Source organism: Sceloporus undulatus, chromosome 6, assembly GCF_019175285.1.
Source record: "Sceloporus undulatus isolate JIND9_A2432 ecotype Alabama chromosome 6, SceUnd_v1.1, whole genome shotgun sequence".
NCBI lineage: Eukaryota > Metazoa > Chordata > Lepidosauria > Squamata > Phrynosomatidae > Sceloporus > Sceloporus undulatus.
In genome coordinates, this window is record NC_056527.1 from 147906617 (window position 1) to 147934357 (window position 27741).

Here is a 27741-nt window from a genome sequence, read left to right on the forward strand (position 1 = left end):
CAAATGTTCCAACTCTGAAATCCTAAAAACTTCTGGTCCCAAAAATTTTGGAAAAGGGAGACTCAACCTTTATTAAGATTATTGGTATAGTATAGTTAACTTATGTTCAGCATTTCTTAAAATATCATGGGGCAGAACAAACTAATTGGCAATACACACCTTACACACTTTAACACAACCTTGTCTGACCCTTTCCAGATGTGGCCGGATGCCCATCATCCTCAAAAAGCATGAAACTACCATACCTAGCAAGGATGATGGGAATCAGAGTCCAACACATCTGGAAAATGCTGCTTTTCCACTTCCAGTATTTGTGGTTCTCTTCTCTCTTTCTTCATTAAACCTCAACACTGGTGTCTTGGTCTTGCTTTATGGATACTCTTTAATACACTGCAGGTGTATTATTCAGATAATAATATCAGCAGCTGTTTATCTTCCTCCAGGTGAAATTGATAATATCAACATATTCTTCATTCCATCTTGGAATGTGAATGGCCATCTAAGAAAAAGCATGCTGGGTTGCAAGTTGAAAAGGTGATATGAATGCTATGGGAAAGTTATATTTTTGGACACACCCATGCTCTCATTCCCTAACAATCCTCAGGTATAATACTACACATCTTCAGAAGAGGACTTCAGATTGTCCCTTTACGGTAAGATTATTTGCCAAACAGCTGTCTGTTGTAGAAAAAGGTATTAGCCACAAATTACTCAAATGTTTGATTGATGAAGTATGTTAGCAGCTCAGTAACACAGAAACAATCCTGTAACTTATTACTTTAATATTGATGGAGTATGTTACCGCTTCGGTAACACAGGAACAATCCTGCACTTTGCAATTTATTACTTTAATTTTTAAAGTACTCTGTGCCTAAATCCAGTACCTGCACTAAATCTCTTTTGTAGGCATAAAAAAGCATAAAGTAGGAAGGAGAATTCTGTGGCCTTCCAAATTTGGTTGGATTGCAACTCCCAGCAGCCCCTATCCAACCGTATCCAATGGTGAGGGATGCTGGGAAGTACAAGTCGACCCATGTATTGAAGGCCACATGAATCCTACCCATGGCTTACAGCAAAACCCTTCCACACACAGTATAATTACTTTTTAAAAAATTATAGCTATGTGGAAATTGTGAAATAAAGTTTATCCAAGCCTAGATTTAGAAACAGGGGTTGCATCTATGCTGCAGAATTAATATAGTTCGGCACCACTTTTAGTGCCATGGCTCAATGCTATGGATTTGTAGTTTGGTAAGCTGTTTAGCCTTCTCTTTCGGAAAGCTCTGACACCATAACAAGGTGCAAATCCCAGGATTCCATGGGATGGAAATCCCAGGATTCCATGGGATGGAGCCATGACAGTCAAAGTGGTGTCAAACTGCATTAATTCTGCAGTGCAGCAGCAACCAGGACCTTAGAAATGCTGGAACAGAAGCCAACTGGAAGGAGAAACCCAAAGCACAACCAAAGAGGCGGGAGGATGCAGTCAGGAAGGGAAGGAAATGATTTGAAGATGCACATCTAGGTAAAAAGTGAGTCTTGCAGAAATGTTACAGAATTCGTAAACTCAGGCGGGAAGACACTCTTTAATGCAAGTTGCTAAGGCTGCTGAATCCATCTCTTTCTTAATCCCTTTCTCTCACACACACAACCCTTTAAGAGGGAGGCTTACAAATCATTTGGCACCAAGAATTCCATTGCAAAACTGTGGGGTGCAATGCCAGATTTAGCAATGATTTGAATTAAGGGGGTGATGCAAAAATGCCAATGCATTTTGTGCCCCTAAGAAGGAGAAAGGGGGCACAAACATTTTTAGAAGAAAAAAAAAGTTTAAAGTCCGGCGTGTCGTGTGCTAATTATAAACTTTCTGGATGCTTGTGATGGTACAGTCCATCCACAGATTCTGTATCCATGGCTTCAACCATCTTGGCCTGAAAATACTCCTCCCAAAAATTCAGTAATTGTCAGTTTTCTGGATTTCTTGTGATATTAATGTTGCTATAGTCGGCCCTTTCTATCCATGGATTCGTCATCAGCTATCCATAACTTGAAAATATTAATGAATACAATTCCAAAAAGCAAACCTTGATTTTGCTATTTTATATATAAGGGATACCATTTTACTGCATGGTTATTTAAAATGGGACTTGAGCATCCATGAATTTTGATATCCAAAAAGAGTCCTAGAATGAAACCACAGCAGATATCAAGGGCCTACTGTACTCCTATTTTTTGATACTCAAAAATGATACTTTAAAAAAAAAAAGCTTTCCAAAATTTTATTTTATCATTTTTTTAAAAAAATAAGAGCAAGTTTTTAAGAAGCAGCAACAGTCCCTTTGCATTAAAGAGTGGATAAGTTACTATCTCCAAGGCTGAACTTTGCAATCCAGAGGATGGAGGGAGGGAGGGAGGAAGGAAGGAAGGAAGGCAGGCAGGCAGGCAGGCACAGGCAGAAGATGGAGAAATGTTTACATGGAAGTCATGTCATTGAGAGCGTGGTCCAGCTCCTCGCTGATGGCTTTGTACTTGAGTTTCTGAGCATACAACTCATCTGAGAGTTTCACCAAGGGAAGGTCAGGAAAGAGGATGATAAGGATGGAGTGACGGAAAGTGATGGAAAGGAAACCACAACAGTGAAGGAGGAGAAAGGTGCGCAGGAGGTGGAGATGGTGGCCAGGCAGGAGAAGGTGAGAGTGAGATGAAAAAGAGAAACAAAAGGTACAAAGAAATCAAACAGATTCAGAAGGAAGTCAAATAACAAAGCATCAGGAGGTGGGCAGAAATGAAAGTCTATTATGGACACTAACCACACTATGGAGTTTATCACACAAAGGAGATCGGAGTTTATCCCATGAATATCCCCCAAAATTGTGCAATTACACTCCAGAAGCTGTATCCACATTGCAGACATAATCCAGTTTGACACCACTTTAACTGCTACGGCTCAGCGCTATGAAATTCTGGGAACTTTATTTAGCCTTCCATGTCAGAGAGCTCTGGTGTCATAACAAACTACAGTTCCCATGATTCCACAGCACTGAGCTATGGAAGTGGTGTCAAACTGGCTTATTTCTACAATGTGGACACAGTCGTTGATATGATACTGTTACTAATTTTATTACACCACAATTACAACACTTGAACTAAGTGGCCAGATTTCATCAAACAAGCCCAAGGAAAGACCAGTTGGAGAGATTTTGCTGATGCATCTCTTACGCTTCTCCAAACAATGCCAATATGTGAATAGGGCTAGCGATTGGCATCAGTGCAGAATGGATGTTTCAGAGCCCAGGTAAGCAAGTTTCACATATAAACACACACACACACACCCCTTTCTTATGGAGTCCACTTAGGTCCAGGCATCAGCTTTTTGACCTTAGCAAGGAAGGCGAAGAGGGAAAAGGGTTTTCATACCTTCTAGATCGTCAATGCTCTTCTCCAGCTTGGTTACTGACCTCTCTGCAAACTCAGCGCGGGTCTCAGCCTGGGGTCAAAAACACACAACAAGCATTGTTAACACAAGAGACACAAACACACACAGACAGGTAAGAGGTGGAGAAACATCTGCAATGCTACACAGAAACGGTGTGGGTGAGTTGGCACACAGGGATGTCTCCAAAACGTCAAGGTAAATACTACCCAAAGCTGCTGCCTTCCAGAATGATGTCTTGGGTGTGATTCACCCAGAGCCCCAAGGCTTCATTCCTACCAATGAAGTCATTCATGCTGCTTTCTGCAGAAGGCAGAAGAGGATAAAGCAGGAATGGAGAAATGGCAGCACATGGGATGAAATGCAGACCTCATTTTGCACCCTGCAAAGCTCCTCGGAGAAACCTGAACCCTCCCAGAAAACTAGTTTTTGGCTAAAAATTGCTCAACCTCCCCACCCAAACTGCCACAAAATGTGATGCTTTGGGTACACCTTGCTCCCAACCACCAGCAAACTCTCCCCAAAACATGAGGTTCAATGGTATTTGGGTCAATTCCCAGAACCGGAAGTGGTGTGATATCACTTCTTCTAATACCAGAGGGCAATTGTGCAGATTTTTGAGGTGAAAAATGCCTGCTCTGCAATAGTCCTGGGATGGAGGGAAAGGAGATTCTGGGAAGTGGATGAATGGAAAGGACTAGAATCACGAAGGTGTAAAGGAGGAGGAGGAGAAAGAAGATGTATTTGGGTCAGGAGACCCATTAGAATCACAGAGTTGGCCCATCTTCATATCTTTTCTGAGCACTATCTTCATCATGAGAAGCTTACCCCAGCCAAGCTCTAAATGCAACCTCAATTTCATATTGCAATCTTCTCTCCCTTTTATTGCACAGTTCTGGGACTAAGGACTCAGTCTACCTAAGCCAAGAGAGCTTGCTGGGCCTTGCACAAAATTGCGACTTGTTACAACGTGTTCAGCGAGGCAGACGTTCTTTACAATTGCACTCTTTGGAAAACTGGAGAGATGCAGGGTTTTTAGGCTGAAGCAGAAGAGCTACTATTATTATTTTATTTGACGTTTTCCATTTACCTCCTTCAGTTTGTCAGTAAGGACTTTGATTTCCTCTTCATATTTGTCTTCCTTTTGGGAGTACTGTGGGACAAAGAAACCAACAGCAGGCATGAATCTCTGGGCAATCTTTATAAAAGTGCCACTCTAGTGTTCTTGGAATTATGTTAAAGGCCAGAACTGGAGAAAGCTTTTGGACTTCAGCTCTCAGCATCCTCACACCTGGTATTCTTGTCACCAGAGCTTGGAAAATATTTTGGACTGTCAATTCACAGAATCTCACACCATCATGTCCACTAGCCTTAGTAGTTAGGGGATTCTGGATGTTGTAGTCCCCAAAGGTAACTCTTCCTGGAATCCCCATGGCCCTAGTACCCTTGCTGGCTGAAGCTGCACCCCAGAAAAGTTCAAGTCCACAAAAGATGCATGGGGAAAATCTAGCAAGTTCACAAAGAACGCCAGATGTAATTGGCCATATTTCCCCAAAGATGTCCAGATAGACATCTCTGTTGGAGAGTTTTAACCATACAGGTTGGACGTCCCTTATCTGGAACTCCAAAATTCAAAATATTCCAAAAATCAAGGCTTTCCCCCCCAGTTCAGTTCTGTATACTGCTACTGGTTCTTAAACAGAGCTTGGAAAAGTTACTCTTTTTTGATGACAATTTCCAGAATCTCTCTGCATCTCTGCAGCATTATCAGCAGTGAAGATTGGTTTGGGGACTCTGGGATTTATCATCCTAGATGGCTGGGGGAGGAGGGGAGGTATGCTGGGATTTGGAAAAGTAACTTTTCCAAACTTTGGCCTGAAATATCTGGATTATGAAAAAGCCTCTGCCCAATATTTTAGTTGGCAACAGCCCCACAAAGCACATAGCTAAGGGGACCCAGAATAAAGCCACATTCACATATCTATACTGTATTTCTTATTCACTGCAGCTGCATCTGCACTGCAAAAATAATGTACTTTGACACTACTTTAATGGCCATGGCTCAATGCTATGGAATCGTGGGATTTGTAGTTTTGTGAGATATTTAGCCTCCTCTGTGGCTGTGCCACAACAAAATACGAATCCCAGGTTTCCATGGCATGGAGCCATGGCAGTTAAAGCGGTGTCACACTGCATTAATTCTGCAGTGCAGATTCAGCCTGTGCTAAAAAAGATCATTTTCAGAGATAATGGTTGGAAAGGTGATTCAGAAGCACTGGAAGTAATTAGTAATTAAGTTACTTTCTGGGGACGTGGGTCCTTTCCAATAGAAGTAAGAGGACTTACTCCCAAATAAATACTCTTCAGATGGGGTTGCAAAACCCATCGTGTTGCGTTCACACCATACCTTCTCCGCCTGAGCTTCCAGCGACCTCAGATTGTTGGTCACAGTTTTCAATTCCTCTTCAAGTTCAGCACATTTGCTATTATTTTGGAACGGAGGCAGGAAAAGAGGGCAGGAGGAAGATCAGTCAAGCATAAAAAGAGAGGAGTAAAAAAAAAAAAAAAACAAGGGAGGGAGAAAAGATAGGGGGAAAAAATGAAAACTGATTTCAGAGCTAAAAGGGAGGGCCTCAAAAGCAGCTGAACCAGCCCAGGAATTGAAAAGGCCAAACGAATGCAAGGGTTAAAACTGGGTTCAAATTTTAACCCAACCTTTTGTATTCCAAAAGGTGTGTTTGCTGTGCTTTTAAAACACCCCAAACTTCTCCAGTCTTGAGGAAGAGTCCTCTATGGATGGTGCCCAAAATGAACACAAACCTCTCCCATTCCCGGCATGGAAAAAGACTGGAGACTTTGGACTGAAACACACTGTAGAAATAATCCAGTTTGAGACCACTTTAACTGCCCTGCATCAATGCTAGGAAATGTTGGGAACTGTAGTTTGGTGAGACATTAAGTTTTCTCTGTCGAAGAGTTCTGGTGCCACAATAAACTACAGTTCCCTGGATTCCATAGCATTGAGCCAGGGCAGTCAAAGCGGTCTCAAACTGGATTATCTCTGCAGTGTGTTTTGGCCCTATACATCAACCTTTTTGGACTTGATTTCAGAGCCACTGACACAAAACCTTTCTACCATTCCCAGGTTGTTCAGCTTCTTTTGGGGACTCAACTAGCTGCAAAAAAGGTTAAAAACACAGACACACAGTCATTCACCCTGGAGACTAAGAAAGGCACTCAAGCCAAATGCAGAAGGAAAAAAGAGGGAAAAGCAGAATGCAAAGAGAACACAGCTGCTATGGCTAACAGGCGTCTAACTAGCTGGTTAGAAAAGCTGGGAGATTTGGGTGGCAGCTAAGATTCAACTGTTTGGTTCACAGACAGAGAATGTAGACTTGCTCCAGTACCTTCTCCTCTGCAGCCATTAATGCTTTCAGCGTTTGATCCATTATCCTTAGCTGTTCCTCCAGCTGTCGGACTTGGCTATTAGTGGGACACATGAAAATGCACAAGAGCCATTCACAAAAATCGGTGAGCAAAGTCCAAAAGCATGCACGTGACCCCCCCAAAAATACCAAACAGGAAGACCCCCAAAAGGAATCAGGCGGCAACCACCGTAAGCACACAAGACACACACACACACAGGCAGATGTATACGCACAACCACACACAAATACGTCTCCCCTGATCCACTGGCTTAAAATTAATAACAAAGGAAGACGCCCCAACAGCCAAGCTTCACCGACGGATGGATGCAACAGGCTCGCCGCGAGGAAAGCAGGAATGGCGAAAGCCCCAGCATGGCGGGACAACCATGGGCCACTTACCTTTCTGAAAGTTCAGCCCGTTCCTCAGCGCGCTCCAGGTCGCTCTCAATGATCACCAGCTTACGAGCCACCTGTGCGGCAGAAGGAAAGAAGAGTCAAGTTGCAAGAAAGAAGAAATGCACTCAATGGCAAGAAGGACATCCTGATAGGTAAGTATTGCTACCTAGAAGGTGGAACAGATGACTGCAAAAAGGAACAGATCATTCTTTGGCTGCATCTACTCTGCAGAATTAATACAGTTTGGTGCAGCTTTAACTGCCATGGCTTTATGCTAAGGAATACTGGGATCTGTGATTTTGTTTTGGCACCAGAGGTCTGTCTCTGAGAGAGGAGACTGAATCTGTCACAAAAATGGTGACTCCCAGTACAGTATTAAGCCAAAGCATTCCCACGGAGAGATCTCTGGATCCAAAATTTATCCAAACCAGACCCGCAGGGATCCAGAATTCAGCCAAAGCATTACCATGGAGAGATCTATGTATCCAAAATTAAGCCAAGTAGGGCCATGGAGAGATCTATGGATCTAGAAGTGATCCAAAGCAGATCCATGGAGAGATCTATGGATGTACAATGGTTGGGGTTAACCCAACAAGTTCATAGCAAGCTGACACATCAGGTCAATTGAACCCTTCCCATATGGACTTACATGCCCTCCCTGGAACCAAATCAGACCCAAGGGGCAAGCCTCCTCTGAAGTGCTGAAATACCAACCTCTTCATACTTGCGGTCGGCGTCCTCAGCGATGTGCTTGGCTTCTTTGAGTTGGATCTCCTGGATTTCCATCTTCTCCTCATCCTTCAGGGCTCTGCTCTCAATGACCTTCATACCTCTGAGGGAGACAGAGAGGAAACCATTTAAGGGTTGGACATTTGTACCAGGGCCAAAAAAGAAGCAGGGGGAAGGGGTCTTACACAGAGACCCTCAGTCCATTCAACCCAGTATTGCTGGCAACATCATTTTTCCAAAGGAAAATCTGGCTGGAGATACAGTGGTAGAGTGGACTAGTGTCCCTTTGCAGCCAAATCAGGGGCTCTGTTACTAACCTATATCCTTCCCCATCTTTATATACACACAGACACTCTCAGATTTATTTGCTGAATTGGTCAACAAACAGAACTAAAAGATAAAATGAGCAAAACATTTTGGAGTCTGACGTCTTCAGTTGCTAGCGATGAAACAGAGCTGCATCCAAGGTGGATGTTTAAAATTCAGTTTTCCACATCCTTTAGTGTACATCTTTCAGTGGACAGTGGTATTAATCCTCTAAGTTGAGGCCATGTTGATATCCACAAAAATATGAGTTTGTTACCCTGGCGCAATTAAGCCAATGTCCACATAGAAGGAAGGAAAGAGCCAAAGATTTATTTGTTTCTTTTTTCTCTAAAGCTTCCCTTAACTCCAGGCAGCATCCCTGATGTTGACACAAGATTTACAAGGCAAACATGGTGTCCAGGTCTTCAGTCCAGAAAGTCTGCCTTTGGCCCAAAATGGCTGAAGGAGATGGCACCAGAAAAGTATCAAACTGAGACACTTTCCAAGAGGCTGTGAGGTTCTGAACTGACAATGCCTGGTTGCTCCCTGCACATACACACTCATACATATACACTGGGTCCTTGTTATTTGTTCGGGTTTGGTATTTGCCAGACCCTCCATCTCCTCCCATTCAAGCCGGCAAAAATTTAAGGTTTTCAGAGGAGGCTTTGTGGCATGTCCTGACACTCTTGAAATTACAGTCAGCCCTCCACATTTGCAGGTCTGACTTTTGCAGATTTAATTATTCACAGATTTGATTAATACATTCTCTCTAGGAAACTCTAGTTCCTCCAGTGTTATTCTATGGGGAACACGTGCAAGAAGTCAGGCTGGAGGACCTAGAGATTCCTAGAAAAAACACTTCTCTAGGCATTCCTAGGTCCTCCAGTTGACCAGTTCTATGGTCAACTTCTAGCCCATGTTGCCTATCGAGTTGCACCGGAGGAGCCACAGATTCCTAGAGAAGCATTCTTACAGGTTAAAAAATAGTGGATTTTTTTTTAATTTGTGGTTTTTCCACTTTCATGGGGGTTTTGTCCCCCTAACTCTAGCGAATAAGGAGGGTCAACTGTAGGTTGGTGGGTTCATGTAACAGGGCTTTCTCTGTAGCAGCGCCTCAAATGTGGAACTCCCTGCCCAAGGAAGGTAGGATGACCCAACATTTTTGGGCAGTGGTTCAACTGTGAAGAGACCACTTGGATCTGATCTCCACCTTTCGCTCTCATCTGCGGCCTTCTCGGCTTCCTCCAGTTTCTGCAAGGCAGTGGCCAGACGCTCCTGGGCCCGATCCAACTCTTCCTCTACCAGCTGGATACGCCTGTTCAAGGAAGCTACATCGCTCTCAGCCTGCGCAAAGAGGGAAGGAAGAGGCAAATGCATTGGTCTTCGAGGGAGGCAACAGACATTAGCGGACAATACAGACCATGTGTGCACATTGGGTCAGTGGATTATAAGACTGAAGAGGAGTCAAACCAAGAAAGAAGAAGAGAAGGGAGAAGACATAGATACAGGCTGAACATCCCTTATTCAAAATGCTTGGGACCAGAAGCATTCGGAGCTGGGATTTATTTTTCTCTGGATTTTGGAATACAAGTACTGTACAGTCATCCTTCTGTTTGTGCAGATTTCAAATCCGCGTCCGATTATGTGTGAGGGGCAAACAGAGGGACATAAAATAGGGGTGCGCGCCACCATTCATGCCAATGGGACTTTTGGTAGATTTCTGGTTTTGCATCGCATGAAAACGGATGGATGACTGTAGCGTAATATGTGTACTGTATTTGCAAAGCTGGGTAGAGAAGCAGCTGGAAAGAGACCCAAAGACCTATAAAATGACAAAAATCCACACCTCCCACCATTTCACAGATCCTCACATTTCTCTCTGGCCTCGCAAACACAGTATGCACTTTTGTATTCCAAAATCTAAAACATTCCAAAACTGAAGCCACAAGGCATCATGTTAGTGCTCAAAAAGTTTAGGATTTTGGAGCATCTCACATATCTGGACAAAGGCAGTGGTTCCCAAACTTTGGTCCCCCATGTGTTTTGGATTTCAATCCCCAAAAGCTCCAGTCAGCTTGGCCAACAGTCAGGAATCCTGGGAGGTGAAGTCCAAAACACCTGGAGGATCAAAGTTTGGAAACTACTGGGATAAAGGATACTCAGCCTGTATTCATTTTTAATAAAATCCGCCAAAGTTGATGGTACCTGAAAGAGTAGCAGAAGGTGGCCACGTGGAATTGGCTCTTGACCCCAATGCAATTTCCAGCCCTTGCTTTCAATACATAAAAAACACTTTGGCCTGATACAGACAGCCAAAATAAAGCTGCTTCGAGTCACTTTGGAGGTATGGTTTTTCAATGATACATGCGTCCTAAGAGTCCAGAAGCCGCACCAAAGCCACGCTCCAGTCCTAAGGACTGGAGTGCAGCTTTGGTGCAGCACTCTCAGGCACATGCATCATTGAAACACCCATACCTCCAAGTGACTCGAAGCAGCTTTATTTTGGCTGTCTGTATCAGGCCTTTGTCTTTTTTTAAAAACAGAAGTTACATGTCCATCTTTCAAGGTTACTTTCGGCACGAGTTTGGAATAGATGGCCCTTGGGACCCTTTCTAACTCTATGGTTCTATAGACAGTAGATCCATTAACCAGATGTCGCTAACGGATGAGAATCTCAAAAGCAGATGCGTAGGTTGGCTAACTTTTCCTCCATAAACCTTTACATGTCTGGAAAAATGTTTCTCAACTCTCTTTCTCTCTTGATGCAACCACAAATGCATTCACTTAGCAGAGAGTGTAATTTTACCTTACAAATACACTAAGGATGTTCTGAACAACCTTTCCCATGACTACACTGCGTGTGTTACGAAACTCAGAAAGCCCTTTTCATTCAGCAGCAAAGTTATGGCATTGTGCCATTGTTGTGCTCTTCCCTCTTACGATGGCACATCACAACTCTCCCTTTTATCACTTTCCAGAAGAATTGCTCTCTCGGAAAATAAACAATATTGGAATATTGCTCTCTTGGAAAAGAACAAATCAATAACCTTGTGGCTACATAGGCTGGATTGGTGTGTGTGTGTGTGTGTGTGTGTGTGTGTGTGTTTATTCTGGGAAATGTTGTCCAAAAAAGTAATTGTTGTTGATGATATTTACATTATTGATTTGGTGGTTCACAAAATTGGTTATTCCATGGTTCTACACCCCACTCATATGGGAGCTAGAAAATGCCACTGATTTTAAACTACAGTATGTGTTTTAAATTAGGATATTTTATGCTGGATGAGTTTAATGTGCCTTGGGATTTATGTGTTTTAATTGTGTTTAAATTATTTTATGTGTTTTAACCCATATTGCACCCGATCTTGAGCCTTGGGGAGAGGAGAGTAAGAAAATAATAATAATGTGGTGATAATTATAATAATGATGATAATGATAGAGAATAACAATAATGGACAATAATAATAAAAGATATAGCTGTGTTAGTCTGTAGAATCAGTCTGTAAAGAGATCTTGTAGCACCTTTGAGACTCACTGAAAGAAATTGGCAGCATGAGATTTCATAGACTTGTTTACTTCCTCAGATGCATTTGGTTATTATTATTATTATTATTATTATTATTATAAGATATAGCCATATTAGTCTGTAGAATCAAAGAGAGCATGTTGCACCTTTAAGACTAACTGGAAAGAAAGAACCATGAGCTTTCATAGACTTTAAGGCTATTTCCCAAATGCATCTGAGGAAGTAAACTGAAGCCTAGGAAATCTCATGCTGCCAACTGCTTTCTTTCTTTAAGTCTCAAAGGTGCTACAAGATCTCTCTAGATGATGATGATGTTTACAATAGTAACAGTGGTGATTCGCAAAATTGGTTATTCCATGGTAACACTGAAATGCCGGCACACCCGTGTCAGGATGCTTCTGCGCATGTGTGCCGGGAGCTGCAAATTAGGTCAGTTGACTAAAAAATGCAGATTGAGTTCCACCGTCATCCATGCCCCCTCCCTGCCCTCTTTTATTCAGATGACAAGGTGGAGGCAAACGGGACGATCCGGTTAAAGATACCATCACGGGCGGCAGCACAACCCAAGGCCTATTTATTCGGAGGCAGCTTCCACCGCAGCCAATGGAGCCTGGCAAGGGCATTCAGGACTGAAGCCGAAGCCACATTCTCACATCCTTTTTGCAACCCCAGCTTTTTAATTTAGTTTTTAGAAAAGCTACACCACTGATGGATTGACTGAATTTACCGTATATGCTCGACTATAAGTTGAACTCATGTATAAGTCGAGGGCAGGTTTCAGGGCCAAAATTATGGATTTTTATATGACCTGTGGTTAAGTCAAGGGTAAAACTTAGGGGCATGTAATGGAGGATATAAAGGACGAAGCAAAGGAAAACAATGCCAAAGAATGTAGAAAATTCTAGCGGACATAACTATTTGCCCTCATAAGGCTGAATGGATTAGAAAGTAGAGGGGGGTCAGTGGTTTCAGGGTAGATCAAACTCTTGCCTTTCACCAGAGGGTGGTTATATATATATATATATATATATATATATACACACACACACACACACACACACACACACACACATATACACACACAATTAGTCTTCTGTTTTCACGGGGGATCTGTTCCGGACCCCTTCACAAAAACGGGAGACTCGTCAATATTCAAGCCCCATAGGTCGCCCCCTGTGAATATTCAAGACCGATCTCAAGTCCTCAAGAATGGAAGGGCGACTGTATATATAAGATTTATATATATTATATAATATGTAATATAATTATATGTAATTATATATAATTATATGTATCTATATGATTTAAAATAAAGTCCTTACAATGACCCATGGGTAAGTTGACTTAGGTTTTCTTGGGTCAATTTTTAAACCTAAATTTCTAGACATATGCATGAGTATAGAAAGTATATCCTGCCTTTCTCCTGGCATGGAATTCAAGGCACTATTACTCAGCCTTTCAGGAGCTGGAGGACTGCGGGTCCCATCATTCTTTCCCCTTGGGTTATGCTGGCTAAGGCTGATGGGAACTGCAGTCTGACATCATAGGAAGGGGTGCTCCATTCCCACCTGGCATTAAAATGCATGGATTTTCATTTGAAGGATCATCATAGCTCAAGCATCAGGGGGAGAGGTACTGGTTACAAAAGTTAACTGAAGCAAAATAAAAAATCTAACTCATGTTACAAGTTTGAATCCAAAAAGATATTATAGACTCAGTAGCACCTTTAAGGTTTACCTAGCATAATTTCTAGCATTAGCTTTCATCAGACTGTATCCAGCAAAGCTTCTGGTAGAAATTGCTTCTCCCCAGTTAGGCTGCATTCCCACTGCAGAAATAATCCAGTTTGACACCTCTTTAGCTGCCACAGCTCAGTGCTACAGAGTCCTGGGTTTTGCAGTTTGCCGTGGCACCAGAGCTTTCTGATAAGGCTAAATATCACACCAAACTACAAATCCCAGAATTCCATAGCACTGAGCCATGGTTGTTAAAGCAGTGCCAAACTGGATTATTTCTGCAGTGCAGACGATGATCCTCAATCCCTTGATGTCTTTTTCAGTTAAAACAGGCCAACCCTGCTATGCTTTCAAATCAGTCCACTAAGAAATTCTCTCGCAAATCTTGGATGGTTTTCCAGGAAGATCAAGCTCAAATTCAGGGGATCAGAAGTGTCCCTCGCTTCATTCCAGTTCCTCTCCAGTTTTCCAAACAAGACAACATAGGCTTTATTTTTAAAAAGTCACAGTATTTGCAGCTTCGGAGAGGGCAAAGTTGGCCAAGGACCCTGTCCTCAAGCGAGGAAAAACCAATCCGTTAATGATTATATTCAAACTGATCCGCCGGGTGAGATTAAAGGTCAATTTCCAACTTCCTGTTCTCAGAGGAGAAACTACTGCCCTACAAGGCACACACTTTTTTTTATTTTCTCTCATATATATATATATATATTCATAGTAAAGCAAGCTTCTCCTTATATGGCCAAAAACAAATGCCACCAAATGACATTCTGGAGGGTTTAAGTGATCTCTCGCTTTCTGTTTGCTGTTCACAGCATAGTTTCACTCAGAGCAGAGAACTCAAATTAATGATTTCTAACCCTTGACCTCTCCATCTGAAGGAAAAGTCCAGCCACCCTCCTCTTGCTCACACATTATCCGCTCATTTGGCTTTTGTTTCCTTAAAGGCACATTCTGATCAGCTTCCTCTATTTGCACAAGACGCTACTGCGCCCATTTCTTGCAGCCAAACTACTACTACTATTTTCACTCGTTCCAAAGTCCCCACACCTGGCCTGAATCTCCAAGCCTTTGGGTTTTACTTGCAAGTTAAAAAGCTTTTTGCTGTTTGTCTAAAATAGAGCCAGGTGGGCAGTTTTTGTAGCCCTTGGTTACTTGCAACCTTCCTGGACTGCTTCGAGATTTGGCCCAAAAGGTGCATTTCCTTTGGCTGCAGACCTTTTAAAGAAGTTTGTAGGCTCTCTTTGCACTCCCAGATTCCCAAATTTTAGTCCTCCAGGTGTTTTGGACTTCAGCTCCCAAAAGTCCCAGCCAACTTGGCCAACAATCAGGAATACTGGGAACTACAGTCCCAAACATCTGGAGGACCAAAGTTTGGGGACCACTGGTTCAACACTAGCATCTGCCTAAACCAAAAGCACATTTCTGTGACCACTTCCAATAACCCCCAATTTGGAATAATATTTCTGGCAATCAGTGGGAACCTCACATCAGAAAACTGCCCCCCCAAATGTATTACGAGGTGCATTTAAATGTAGAAATAATGCAGTTTGACACCACTTTAACTGCCGTGGCTCCGTCCTACAGAAATCCTGGGATTTGTAGTTTGATGAGGCACCGGCTTTCTTCAGCAGAGAAGGCTAAAAACCTTGTAAAACTAAAATCCCAGGTTCTCATACAATGGAGCTGCAGCACTTAAAGTGGTGCCAAACTGCATTATTTCTACAGTGTAGATGCACCGATGAGCCAGTGTGTTGCATTGGTTTGAGTGTTGGACTATGACTCTGGAGACCAGGGTTCAATTCCTAGCTTGGCCATGCAAACCCGCTGGGTGAAAATGGGCAAGTCACACTCTCTCAGCCTCAGGGGAAAGCAATGGCAAACTTCCTCTGAACGAATCTTGCCAAGAAAACACCAGGATAGGTTTGCCTTAGGATTGCTGCAAGCTGGAAATGACACGAAGACGCAGAACATCAACAACAAGATGCACCCAGAGTTGGCACCCCAGTATAAGGCCTATAAGTTTTAATGGTTTTAATTACATTTATTATAGTTATTGTTATGTTGTAATTATTATGTTGATTTAGTTTAAGGAGGGAGGGGATAGTGGGCTTTATTTTATTGTATTGTAAGGATTTTATTGATGTAAGCCACTTCGACCTTGTTGGAGAGGCGGGAAAGAAATAAATGTTATTGTTGTTGTGTTGTTGTTGTTATTAAAAGGATCCTATCAACACCTCTTTCATCCTTTGGTTCCAGATGTACTTAGTGTGGCCGAGGAAAGAAAAAACGGGCTATACTCCCAGAACTGCCAAACCAGCAAGGCAGATGGTTTGTCAATGTGCCTCAGCTCAAACCAAAACTTGAGAAAGTTCTTTCCTTGGACTAGACTTCCCAGAATCCTCAAGTTATAGTCCAATGTTAGACCTCTCCCAAGTACTGTATAAAGTGCTGCATCACCCCAGACTACTGTTCTCCACTTGCTCTCTTTGCAGACACAAAAAGGGCAGGTCTGGTGCAGGTGTTGTCTTCATAGGATGCAAATTTGCAAATTGTCTTTGTTAGCCAACTGGCAAACAGGAAAAACAGACAAACCCTCCATGGTTCTGCATCCCACCCTGTTTCTCAGACCCAGAAACTAAGGCGGGTTACAGACCGCCCTTTCCCCAGTGTATCGGGGCCTCAGCTGCCGCTTTTCAGACTGCGGGGAAGCGGCAAAATGCCACTTCCCTGCAGCCTGAAAAGGGGTGTCCTTGGGGCTTCAAGCCCCAAGGACACCCTGCGGCGGCGGGGAGGAGGAGAAAGGGGCCGCTTGGTCCCTTTCTCCCTTGCTTCGCTGGGTGCAGCCGTCTGAAGGCTGCGCCCAGCGACGCAGTGGCGCCGCAAACCAAGAAGCAGCTCCAAAACGGAGCTCCTTCCTGGTTCGCGCAAAGGGCGCACTAGGCGCCCTGGCGCGGAGCAAGGACGTCACATCCGCGCCGCCCCATATAAAGGCGGCGCGGCCATGACGTCCTCATGGCGGCGGCCATCTGGAACGGCCGCTGTTATTTTTAAGCGCGGAGCACGTTAGGGTTAGGAGGTGCGGAAGCACCGCACCTCCCTAACCCTAGTACGCGCTCCGTGCGTACTTAATGGCGGTATGTAACCCACCAAACAGAGCAAAAAAAAAAAGAGAAGAAGAGAGAGAGCTCATACAGACAGGCCAAAATAAAGTGCTTTGGGTCACTTTGGAGGTATTCTTTCAATGATGCATTCATCCTAAGAGTCCGAAAGCTGTGCAAAAGCCGGCTTCAGTTCTAAGACTGGAGCGCAGCTTTGCGCAGCTCTGGCCCTTAAGATAGTGTGTCATTTTATCAGCATACCTCAAGTGACCGAGCAGCTTTATTTTGGCCTGTTTGTAGGGCCCAAAGCCATCCAAATGCATCCACACTGCGGAATAATCCAGGTTGGTACCACTTTAAGTGCCATGGCTCAATGATTCTGAATTCTTGGAACTGTGGTTGTTGTGGCTCCAGAGCTCTCTTGACGAGAAGGCTGTCAAAGCTACATTCCCAAAATGCCACAGCATTGATGGAAAAGTGGTGTCAACCTGGATTATTTATGCAGTGCACATAACGGCATAAAGAGGAGAGAATTATTAACTGCCAACCTTTGAATACCTGATGTTTTTGCAGAAGTACAAAAAATTATTGAGGAATACCGTACATGTATAAAAGGAAACCAACAAAGTCCAACTATCTCAGTATTAATATTTTTGTTTTTGAAGTGGAGGAAGAGATAGAAAAGTAAGAACCCTCAACTGGGACCACTCCATGCTGCAAAATTTTGTTGCACCGCTTGCTTGTTCTCATTCATGTGGTTCACCAGAAAATGGATTGAGATTGTATGCAAAATGGACAGGATGGAAAAAAGTAGAATCTGTGTTTTGTTTGTTTGACCGAATATATATACAGTAACAGCAAAAACAAAAACAAAACAAAACCTGGAAAGCATGTATTCACAGGGAAATAAAGAAAGAAATAAAGTTCCACGTTCTGTGCAATGGTTCCAAACTTTTTATTTCTTAAAGACTTCAGGCTTTTAAGAAATAAAAGGCTTCTGGACCATTGCACAGAATATGGGACATGGGCTGCATCTGCACTGCAGAAATAATTCCAGTTGACACCAGTTTAAACTGCCATTGCTCAATGCTATGGGATCTTGGGATGCGTTGATGGAGAAAGCTAAATGGCTCACAAAAGTACAGGTCCCAGAATTCCTTGAGAAAAAGATAGATAGATATGCTGGAAAAGCCACACTCCAGAGTAAAGCAATATAGGCTGAGTCTCCCTTATCTGAAATGCTTGGGATTTTTATTTTGGATTAGGGAAACAAGTCTAAATGCAAAATTCACATGTTTCGTATGCACCTTATAAGCACAGGATGAAGGTAAGTTTGTCTACACGAACCATCGGAAGTAAAGGTGTCACTATCTCAGCCACAATTTTGGAGTATTTTGGATTTCCAGATAAGGGAGACTCAACCTGTATCACCAAACACAATATCCAATATTAAAAATTGAAGGAATACAGTGGGCCCTTGGCATCCACTGGAGTTTGGTTCCAGGACTAAAATCCGTGGATGCTCAAATCTATTAAATCCAATGACATAGTTAAAATGGCTGCCTTATATAAAATGGCAAAAATCAAAGTTTGCTTTTGGAATATATGTATATTTTTGGAACATTTTAAAGCTGCAGATGCTCCAAATCCACAGATAAGGATGGTGGTACTGAGGGGTGACTGTATTTTAATAAAAAGAAGGAAAGGGTCAGGAAAAGCTATATGCATTATTGCTTTTTCAGAAGTCACTTCAAAAACTTAACCTCCATATTTTGGTGGAGTCTTCCATCAAATGATTCTAGCAGAGGGGAATAGAAAAGCTAAGTAGCTCTTTTCATGTCCTACTCAACATTCCAGGTGATAAGAAATGGGATGTTGGAGTAGGTCAGCGATAAGCAACCTGTTGCTCCATCAGAGAGCGTTGGACTGCCATTTCATCAGTAAGGCTGATGGAACTGCAGTCTAACACATCTGGAGAGCTCCAAGTCCCCCCTTCCGGACTCGATGTAGCCTTGCTTTGACTCAGAAGATTCAACATTAAATTATAAGGGACTTTTAAGAGGATGTCTAGCATAGCGGTCGGAGTATCACACTAGGAGTTGAAAGGTTCTAGTCCGCACTGAGCCACAAAACGGGCTGCATCCGCGCTGAAGAAATAATCCAGTTTGACACAACTTTTAGCTGCCATGGCTCAACGCTAGGGAATTCTAGGAATGGTCATTGTGGGAACGTAGTTATGAATTCTGGGAATGGTAGATTGCTCTGCTCTGGTGTCACAACCAGCTACCATTCACAAATTTCCATAGCATTGAGCCATGGCAGTTAAAGTGGTGTCAAACTGAATTATTTAGGATGCAGCCCTGGTGATCTCAAGCTGGATGCTCACTCACGCAACTGACCCCCTCAACCTGCCCTACCTCACGGGCTGTTGTGAGGATAAAGTACGGGAAATAGGAGGAGAGCTAGACATGCCACCTTGAGCTCCCTGGAGTGGATTTAAATACACATTTAATTAATAGACAAATCAATGAGGAAGCAATGAGGAAATATTTTGGGGCATGGCAAGGGAGGATCTGTCTCTCTGCAATTAGCATTGGACAAAAGGAGCAAGGGATGGCATGGGCGCAAAACAGGAAGTGCTGCATTAATAAAAGCCCTGTGGAATTCACTGCCACTGGATGTTTGGATACCTGTGAGCACAAATACACTTTTAAATGAGACAACCCCAGTAGTTTCCCAACAACTGCTTTAGTGCTGACAGTTGCAGATAGAGCCTCCCTTGCAGGGGCAGCATACCTGCACTCCCAGGTATCTAGACAAACATAAAGGGATTGGGGTCACGACAACAATGTCTAGCCCTAGAATGTGTCATTCCTTAAGAATTAAATGCCAGTGAAAATACTGACTTAGTATAATCTGTCTAGTGGTTCCCAAACATTGGTCCTCCAAATGTTTCGGACTTAACTTCCAGAAATCATAGAATCATAGAGTTGGAGAGACGCAAGGGCGATCCAGTCCACCCCTGCCATGCAGGAATCACAATCAAAGCATCCCCAACAGATGGCTATCCAGCTCTCTGCTTAAAGACCTCCAAGGAGGGAGACTCCACTACACCCGAGGGAGTGTGTTCCCCTGTCGAACAACCCTTACTGTCAGGAAGTTCTTCCTAATGTTGAGGGGAATCTCTTTCCTGTAGCTTGCATCCATGTTCGGGTCCTAGTCTCTGGAGCAGCAGAAACAAGCTTGCTCTCTCCTCAATATGACATCCTTTCAAATATTTAAACAGGGCTATCATATCACTCTTAACTTTTCTTCTCCAGGCTAACATCCCCAGCTCCCTCAGTCGTTCCTCATAGGGCAAGGTTTCCAGACCTTTCACCATTTTAGTCGCCCTCCTCTGGACACGCTCCAGTTTTTTCAATGTCCTTTTTGAATTGTGGTGCCCAGAACTGGACACAATATTCCAGGTGGGGCCTGACCAAAGCAGAATACAGTGGCACTATTACTTCTCTTGATCTAGACACTATACTTTTTGCATTGGCCTTTTTAGCTGCCGCATCGCACGTTGACTCATGTTCAACTTGTGGTCTACCTGGACTCCTAGATCCTTTCACATGTAGTTTCATTCAGCCAGGTGTCCCCCATCCTATATCTGTGCTTTCATTTTTTCTGCCCTAAGTGCTACCTTACATTTCTGTGTTGAATTTCATTTTGTTAGCTTTGGTCCAGCTTTCTAGTCTATTCAGATCATTTTGAATGTTGATCCTGTCCTCTGGAGTATTAGCTACTCCTTCTAATTTGGTGTCATCTGAAATTTGATGAGTATGCCCCCATTCTGTCATCCAAGTCATTGTGACTGGCCCTAGGACAGACCCCTGTGGGACCCACTGGTCACTTCTCTCCAGGATGGAAAGGAGCCATCGTTGAGCACCCTTTGGTTTGGTCAGTCAACCAATTGCAAATCCATTTAACAGTTACCATGTCTAGCCTACATTTTACAAGCTGTTTGCAAGAATGTCATGGGAAACCTTGTCAAAGGCCTTACTGAAATCAAGATATACTAATATCTACAGCATCCCTTCATCTACCAAGCTGGTAATTATCAAGGATAAGGTTTGTCTGGCATGACTTTTTTCTCTGAAACCATGTTGACTTTTTGTGATTATGGCATTGCCTTCTGATGGTCCACAGACTCTCTGTTTAATGATCTGCTCCAGAATCTTTCCTGGTATTGATGTCAGACTAACTGGACGATAATTGTTGGGACCCTTTTTTTCCCCTTTTTGAAGATGGGGACAAGTTTGCCCTCCTCCAGTCTGCGGATTTCTCCTGTTTTCCAGGAGTTTTCAAATTATTGCCAATGGCTCCGATATTACATTGTCAGTTCTTTTAGTACCCTTGGTGAGTTCATCTGTCTTGCGGGAATTTTCATTTAGATTAACAAGGCATTCCTCTACTATCTCTTTACTTATTCTGTGCTGAAATTCCCCTATTCCTACCTCACAGGGCTCCTTCCTCATGCTCAAAACAACAATCCTGTAAGGCAGGTCAGGTCGAGAAAGAAAAAGACAATGACAAGCCCAGTGAGTCTCTGCAAAGACTAGAACCTACAGCTCCCAAGTTCCAGTCAAACATTTGACCATTACAGCATGCTTACTCTCAACAAACAATGGCACAGATGCATCAGGCTGCAACCGGAGGTCAGAAACAGACTGGCCTTGGTCTGAAAAGCCAGTTAATCTGTATGGCCTGAGGAGATTATGAGGAAGGAGCAGACAGTGAAAGGACAACCCAAAGGACCCATGAGGTGAGAGAGCATCTGGCCAGACAGGCAAAACAGCTAAAAGTTTGGGGTGCTTTGTTCAGGCTGAAAATTTGCCAAGAAAACCCCATGACAGGGTCAGCTTTAGGCTCTCCACAAGTCAGAAACACCTTGAAACCACACAACAACAACAACAACAACAACACCACCCAGCTGCCTAGGGTGGGGATTGTGGGCCTTGGAGTGCCCTCAAAGAAACTCCTCCAAACTCTCCTTCTGCCAGCATCCCAACCCACCTGCTCTCCATGGAGGGACCTCTTTCTTTTCCAAGAGGAGACTCCAAACCCAGGAAAATCCCAAACCCAAAACCTCCTTACCAACTTCCTCTCATTTTCCAAAGGCCTTCTGTGCAACAGGAAGAAATATAAAGGTATGTAGAGAGATCTTGTAGTCCCCTTGGAGACTCCCTGAAAGAGAGAAATTGGCAGCAGGAGCTTCCCTAATCTCCTTCCAAATACACCCGAGGAAGTAGACTTAAGTCTAGCAAAGCTCCTGCTGCCAACTTCTTTCTTTCAAGGAGTCTCAATGGTGCAACAAGATCTCTCTCTACAGACTGATCCCACAAACTAACATGGCTGTATCTTTGAAACATAAATGTACAGTACTTTGCTTTTTCCAAGCAGGCCTTGGGAGGTCATATATATACTCTGGAAGAGAAAAGAAGGACCCACTTTTGCAAAACCAGAAAAGCCAGCAAAGAAGGAAGGGAAGGCCATCTTTTCCAAGGGGAGCCCCTAAACCCAAGAAAAACCACCCAAACCAAGACCCCCTCAAAGCCTCTCCAAGGCCCCTTTCCGTGCGCAAACATCACTCCATTTTTTGCTTTCCCAAGGAGGCCATTGGGAGAGAAGGCGCAAAGAAAGGACTCGGTTTTGCAAAAGAGGACAGCAAGCAAGGAAGGGCAACATCTTTGGGGAGAAGGGGGGCATCAAAGCAGAGGGACCTCTGTTTTGGGGGGGAGGAGGTACCCATCCTGGGCCTTTGTTGGCTACAGACTCAGGATCCAATGGAGAGAGGAGAGCCTTTTGTCCAAACCTGGGAGGATCCAGTGCGTAAAAGGCGCAAAGGAATCTCTCTCCAAGGGGATCCCTGCCTGCCTGCCTTTTGCGCAGGGGACCCCCCCGGACCCAAGCCCCCAAGTGCCCCCATCTTGGGCCATGCCTCTCCTGGAGGGGTGCCCTCCTTGCCCTGCCCTTGCCCCCAGCCCAGCCCCGTTACCTGCTCGCGTAACGCCCGTTCCTCGTCCAGGTCCCGTTGAAGGCGACCGGCTCGTTCCTCGGCCGCATCGGCTTGCTCTTGGAGGCTGCGGATCTTGCGCCTCACAGCCTCCAAGGAGCTCAGCCCCGTCGCCATCGGCCTGGACCCCAAAGAAGGGATGGCTAGCAAGCCCAAGAGATGGAGGGCGAGATGGCCAAGGCTCTCTTCCAAAGGCGCGGCTTTTGCGCGCACAGCTTTGCTCACAAGAAGGAGGTGCTGCTGGGCTCCTCCTGCAAGCTCCCTTCCTTTCTTCTTTCCTTCCTCCTTTCTCTCCTTCCTCCCTGGCTCTAGAGGAGCTGCTAGCCCACTAGCCAGCCTCCTAGCCCCCCTCTGCCTCCCTCCCCTGGACTGGAGGCTTTGCACAGCCTGCATCTGCACCTGGAGCAAACATGCTCTTTTAAAGCAACTCCCTGGCTCTCCTGGGGTTTGGAGGGTCCAAACAGCACCAGAAGACCTCCCACTCCACCCCATCCTCATCCATGACCAACATGGACCAGGAAGACAACCAAACACCCTTTTTTTGCATTTGAACTCGGAGCTTTTAATGCAGCTGCTTGGCTCTCAGGGTTGTGGGATGCTGGGGTTTGGAGGGTCCAAACTGCAGCTGAAGAACCCTCCTCACACACATACAATCCCCATCCATGACCTCCAACATGGACCACAAAGACAAAACACTACATTTTGTAGGATGCTGGGGTTTGGAATGTCTGCATATGGACTGGAGGAAAAGATGCACTTGCGCCCAGAGCTTTTTTAAAGCAGCTCCTTGGTTCTCAAGGGGGGGGGGCTGGGGTTTGGAGGGTCCAAACAGCAGTCTCCAATGCAGATCCTGGATCTACAATGGACCAAAAAGCACCAATTCTGGACCTACATGGACCAGAAAGACAAACAACACCAGCATCTCATAGCATTCTCTGGAAAAATGCATGTTGACACCTGGCTCTCAAGGTTGTAGGATGTTGAGATATGGAGTGTCTACACCTCACTGGAGGATGAATGGAGTTCCACACTGCTTTAAAGGCTCACGGTTGTGGAATGCTGGGGTTTGTTGTGGTTGCATCTGCACTGGAGAAAGGACAGTACCACTTTAAAGCTCAAACTTCAAAGCTTTGGAATTCTGAGGTCTGGAGTAGTTGCATCTGTACTAGAGGATGAATGCAGTTCCACAATGCTATAGAGCTCACAGCTCAGAGATCCTGGGGTTTCTCGCGGTTGCATCTGCATTGGAAATTGTATGTGGTTCAACACCGCTTTAAAGCTCAAGGATTTCGGATTCTGGGATGTGGAGTGGCTGCATCTGCACTGGAGACTGAAAGCAGTTCAACATGGCTTTAAAGCCCAAGGGTCTGGAATGCTGAGGTTTGTCACGGTTGCATCTGCACTGGAGATTGAAAACAGTTTGATACCACTCTAAAGGCTCAAAGGTCCCCCAGAGTCCATCATTCAAGCCAGTCCACCACACTGGCCTCCAACTTCAAATCAGCTCTGGTTTATGGCTTTTTCTTGGATAGGAGAGTTCAGAGGGCGTTTGTCACTGCTGTCGCCGAGGCTGAGAGAGTGTGACTTGCCCAAACTCCATGGTGGCTTTCCATGTCCAAGTGGGGATCTGGACCCCTGCTTTCCAGAGTCCCAATCCCACACTCAAGACTACTTGTTGGACTACAGTTCCCCAAACCCCCCAGCCAGCTAGGCTTAGCCCATACAAACAAGTACTAAGGAGAATATTGTGGGAGGAGGCCGCCATCTCGTGGCCAAAGTGGTGAACTACATCTCAAGGTGGGATCCTGCTTCTACTGGAAAAAGAAAATTACAATTCTCTTGATCAAATGGATGCAGCATCAATATTTGTTGGACTTTAAATGCACCTGTGACTAGTGAAGGGGGAAAACACCTCTTTTCCCTTGGAAAGGGAAACATGCTGCTCTCCAAGGGTGGTCTGGTTGCAACTCCCAGCAGCCCTAGCCAACATGGCCAATAGTGAAGAGCGCTGGGAGCTGCAGTCCAATAACATTTATTCAAAGCATTCTGTATATCATCTGAAAGATCCAAGTGGGCAACTAGGAGATGATATCTACATACTTTATCTAAGCAAATGTTGCTCAGTCTTCCTTCTGTATCCACGGGTCCAACCATCCACTGATTGAAAATATTAAAGTATATATAAATTCCAAAACTTTGGTTTTGCCATTTTATATAAAGGACACCATTTTACTACCCACATAAGACCTGAACACCCATGGATTTTGGTATCCATGAGAGGTCTTGAAACCAAATCCCACTAGATTCAAGGGCCCACTGTTTGTTTGTATTATTTATATTGCAGATATGTTAGGAATGTTGTTGTCTCTGCCTATGAAATTGCACAGGTTCTCCTTTTTGGTTTGGTTTAAAGAGGATGCCAGGATATTAAAACGCATATACAGTTTTTTCCTATCTAATTTTTTCGTATCCCGGAAATTTCGTAACGCGGTCATTTCGTATCCCGGGGTACCACTGTATGTACACACACCTTGATGCGGTTGGGACCAAGCAATCTGCATACATATGGAGGGCTTCATCACTATCAAAAGTGAGGATTGGACTTCAGCTCCCAGCAGCCACAGCCAGAGGTGAAGACTGCTGGGAGCTGCAGTCCAAGAGCAGCAGAAGAGCTCCAAAATTCTCATTCATGGCCTGCATTGATCAGAAAGACAATAAAACAGCACTGTATTCCCTGGAAAAATGCATGTTGATTCCTGTTGTTGTTGTGTGCCTTCAAGCCATTTCCAGCTTATGGCATCCTCTCTAAGGTGAACCTATTGAAAGATTTGTTCAAAAGAAGTTTGCCACGGCCTTCCTCCTTTGAGGAGAAGGCCTGGTGGCGCAGTGGTTAAATGCCTGTACTGCAGCCACTCACTCAAAACCACAAGGCTGCGAGTTCAAGACCAGCAAAAGGGCTCAAGCTTGACTCAGGCTTGCATCCTTCCAAGGAGGGAGCTAAAATGAGTACCCAGATTGTTGGGGGCAAATTAGCTTACAGTTGTAAACCGCTTAGACACTGCTTAGGCGGTATGAAGCAGTATATAAATGAAGCTTGTTTGTTTGTTTGAGGCTGAGAGAGTGTGACTTGCCCATGGTTTGGGGATTTTCATGGCTGAACGACAATCCGAAACTTGGACTGACAGAATCTTGGGATGCATCGATATTGCAGAATCAAAGCAGTTTTGGCACCACTTTAAGTGCTGTGACTCTATCCTACAGAATACTGGGATTTGTAGTTTGGTGATGCACCAGAGCTTTATAACATACCCAAGCTGAATGCCTGACCAAACTACAAATCCCAGGATTCCACAGGAGGGAGCCATGACAGTTAAAGTAATGTCAAACTGCTTTATTTCTGCAGTGTGGAATGCATCCATACTGGCTCTTTGTATTGCCCTGTAAAACCCCAGACTCTCAATGAATCATTTCAATGGAATTTATGTTAATCTTCTCAATTGTTTTCCTGTGCTACAGTCCAAAGGAGATGTATATAATCATTGATATTTTAAAAGAAGAAAGTTGCATCTCTTGGTCCTTGCCTATATGAATATTTTTTTAAACAGCGCGCGCACACACAACTGTAACTGAAATAAGTAACTTTCCAAATCTCTGGTCTGCACTGAATTTTGTATTATTTTTGTGCATGGGCACACCCCTGACAAAAATGAGCAGAGCAGTTTGCAAAAAGAGAATTGTTAATGTGCAAAAGTGGCCATTTTAGGTTCCCATCAATCTGCTCCACATGGGAATCAGGGACATAGCCAGGATTTTGGGAAGGGGGGGGGTCCAGACTAAGTGCCACCATTTTGAGAGGCTAAGAGCCCCCCCCAAGACACAAAAAGAGGGTCAAGCGTTTACTTCAGAATGGCACCACTTTAACTTCCGTTATGGCTCTGTGCTATGGAATCTTGGGATTTGTAGTTTTGAGGAGCTGTTTGGCCATCTCTGTCAGGTGCCACAACAAACTACAAGTCCCAGCATTCCACGACATGGAGCCAAGGGCAGTTAAAGTGGCATCAAACTGGATTATTTTTTTCAGTGCAGGTGCAAACTGAGTCCTTCCTCTGATAAATACATCAGATAAATTCAGCTCGATAAAGCAAAGCGCAGCTGCTCAAGGAATGAGCGGCAGCCACTCTGTTCATGCTCAGAGACACTCTGCTCATGCTTTGAGACACTGTATTCCAACTTCTGAGCTCAGCTAAGAACCCAGGCTGCATCCACACAACATTTCATTCCCACTTCCAAGAGGGATTTTTAATTCCAAGACATACACACACACCTTTTAATTCCAAGACCTATCTATCTATCTATCTATCTATCTATCTATCTATCTATCATAATTTTAAATTCCAAGACATTATATGTTCCTTTCTTTTTATAAAAAAACAAACCCCTTTAAGAGAATCCTATTTTGGGAGAAAGGCAGGGTATAAAATCAATCAATAAAAAATTATAGTGCAATAGTCCATCAGTGCATGGCTTACATTATAAGACTTTATACATTTAAAAACAATTAAAATCACAGTAGGCTCAGAGTGCTATAGAATCATAGAATCATGGAATCATGGAATTGGAAGAGACCTCTAGAAGGGCCATCCAGTCCAACCCCATTCTGCCATGCAGGAACTCCCAGTCAAAGCACCCCCAACAAATTATGTAATGGGGGTGTCCATCTACATTGTAGAAAGACATACTATAGATTAATGCTATGGAAAATCACCATCTTGAGTCCGTATATTGGGAGAAAGGTGGGATATAAGAAAATAATAATAATAATAACAACAACAACAACAACAACAATATCTGGGTATTGTAGTTTTGTGAGACATTTAGCATTCTTTGTCAGAGAGCTCTGGTGCCACAACATACTACAAATCCCAGGATTTTCCGTAGCATTAAAGTGGTGTCGAACTGGATTATTTCTGCAGTGTGCAGCCTTATTAGACTGCAGTTCCCAGCAGTCTGTGGTGCTGCTGGATG

The 27741-nt window shown here is 43.9% G+C and overlaps 3 protein-coding genes across 7 annotated transcripts in view; 1 reads left to right on the forward strand and 2 right to left on the reverse strand.

Moving 5' to 3' along the window:
- Nucleotides 1-27741, forward strand: part of MINDY2 (MINDY lysine 48 deubiquitinase 2) — a 689230-nt gene that overhangs the window by 517988 nt on the left and 143501 nt on the right. The window lies entirely within an intron of this gene.
- Nucleotides 1-27741, reverse strand: part of MYO1E (myosin IE) — a 568767-nt gene that overhangs the window by 413089 nt on the left and 127937 nt on the right. The window lies entirely within an intron of this gene.
- Nucleotides 1-27741, reverse strand: part of TPM1 (tropomyosin 1) — a 46323-nt gene that overhangs the window by 9895 nt on the left and 8687 nt on the right. Inside the window, exons 1-8 of one of the 4 annotated variants that reach the window (XM_042471401.1) lie at nt 22699-22896; nt 9506-9639; nt 7972-8089; nt 7261-7331; nt 5841-5916; nt 4524-4586; nt 3418-3487; nt 2476-2554 (exon numbers count right to left, since the gene is read on the reverse strand). In XM_042471401.1, coding sequence (XP_042327335.1) covers nt 2476-2554; nt 3418-3487; nt 4524-4586; nt 5841-5916; nt 7261-7331; nt 7972-8089; nt 9506-9639; nt 22699-22833 — 746 coding nt within the window. In that variant the 5' untranslated portion in view covers nt 22834-22896. Of the gene's footprint in view, nt 1-2475; nt 2555-3417; nt 3488-4523; nt 4587-5840; nt 5917-7260; nt 7332-7971; nt 8090-9505; nt 9640-22698; nt 22919-27741 lie in introns of those variants that run through there. The other 3 variants (XM_042471402.1, XM_042471403.1, XM_042471404.1) reach the window with 3 other exon arrangements.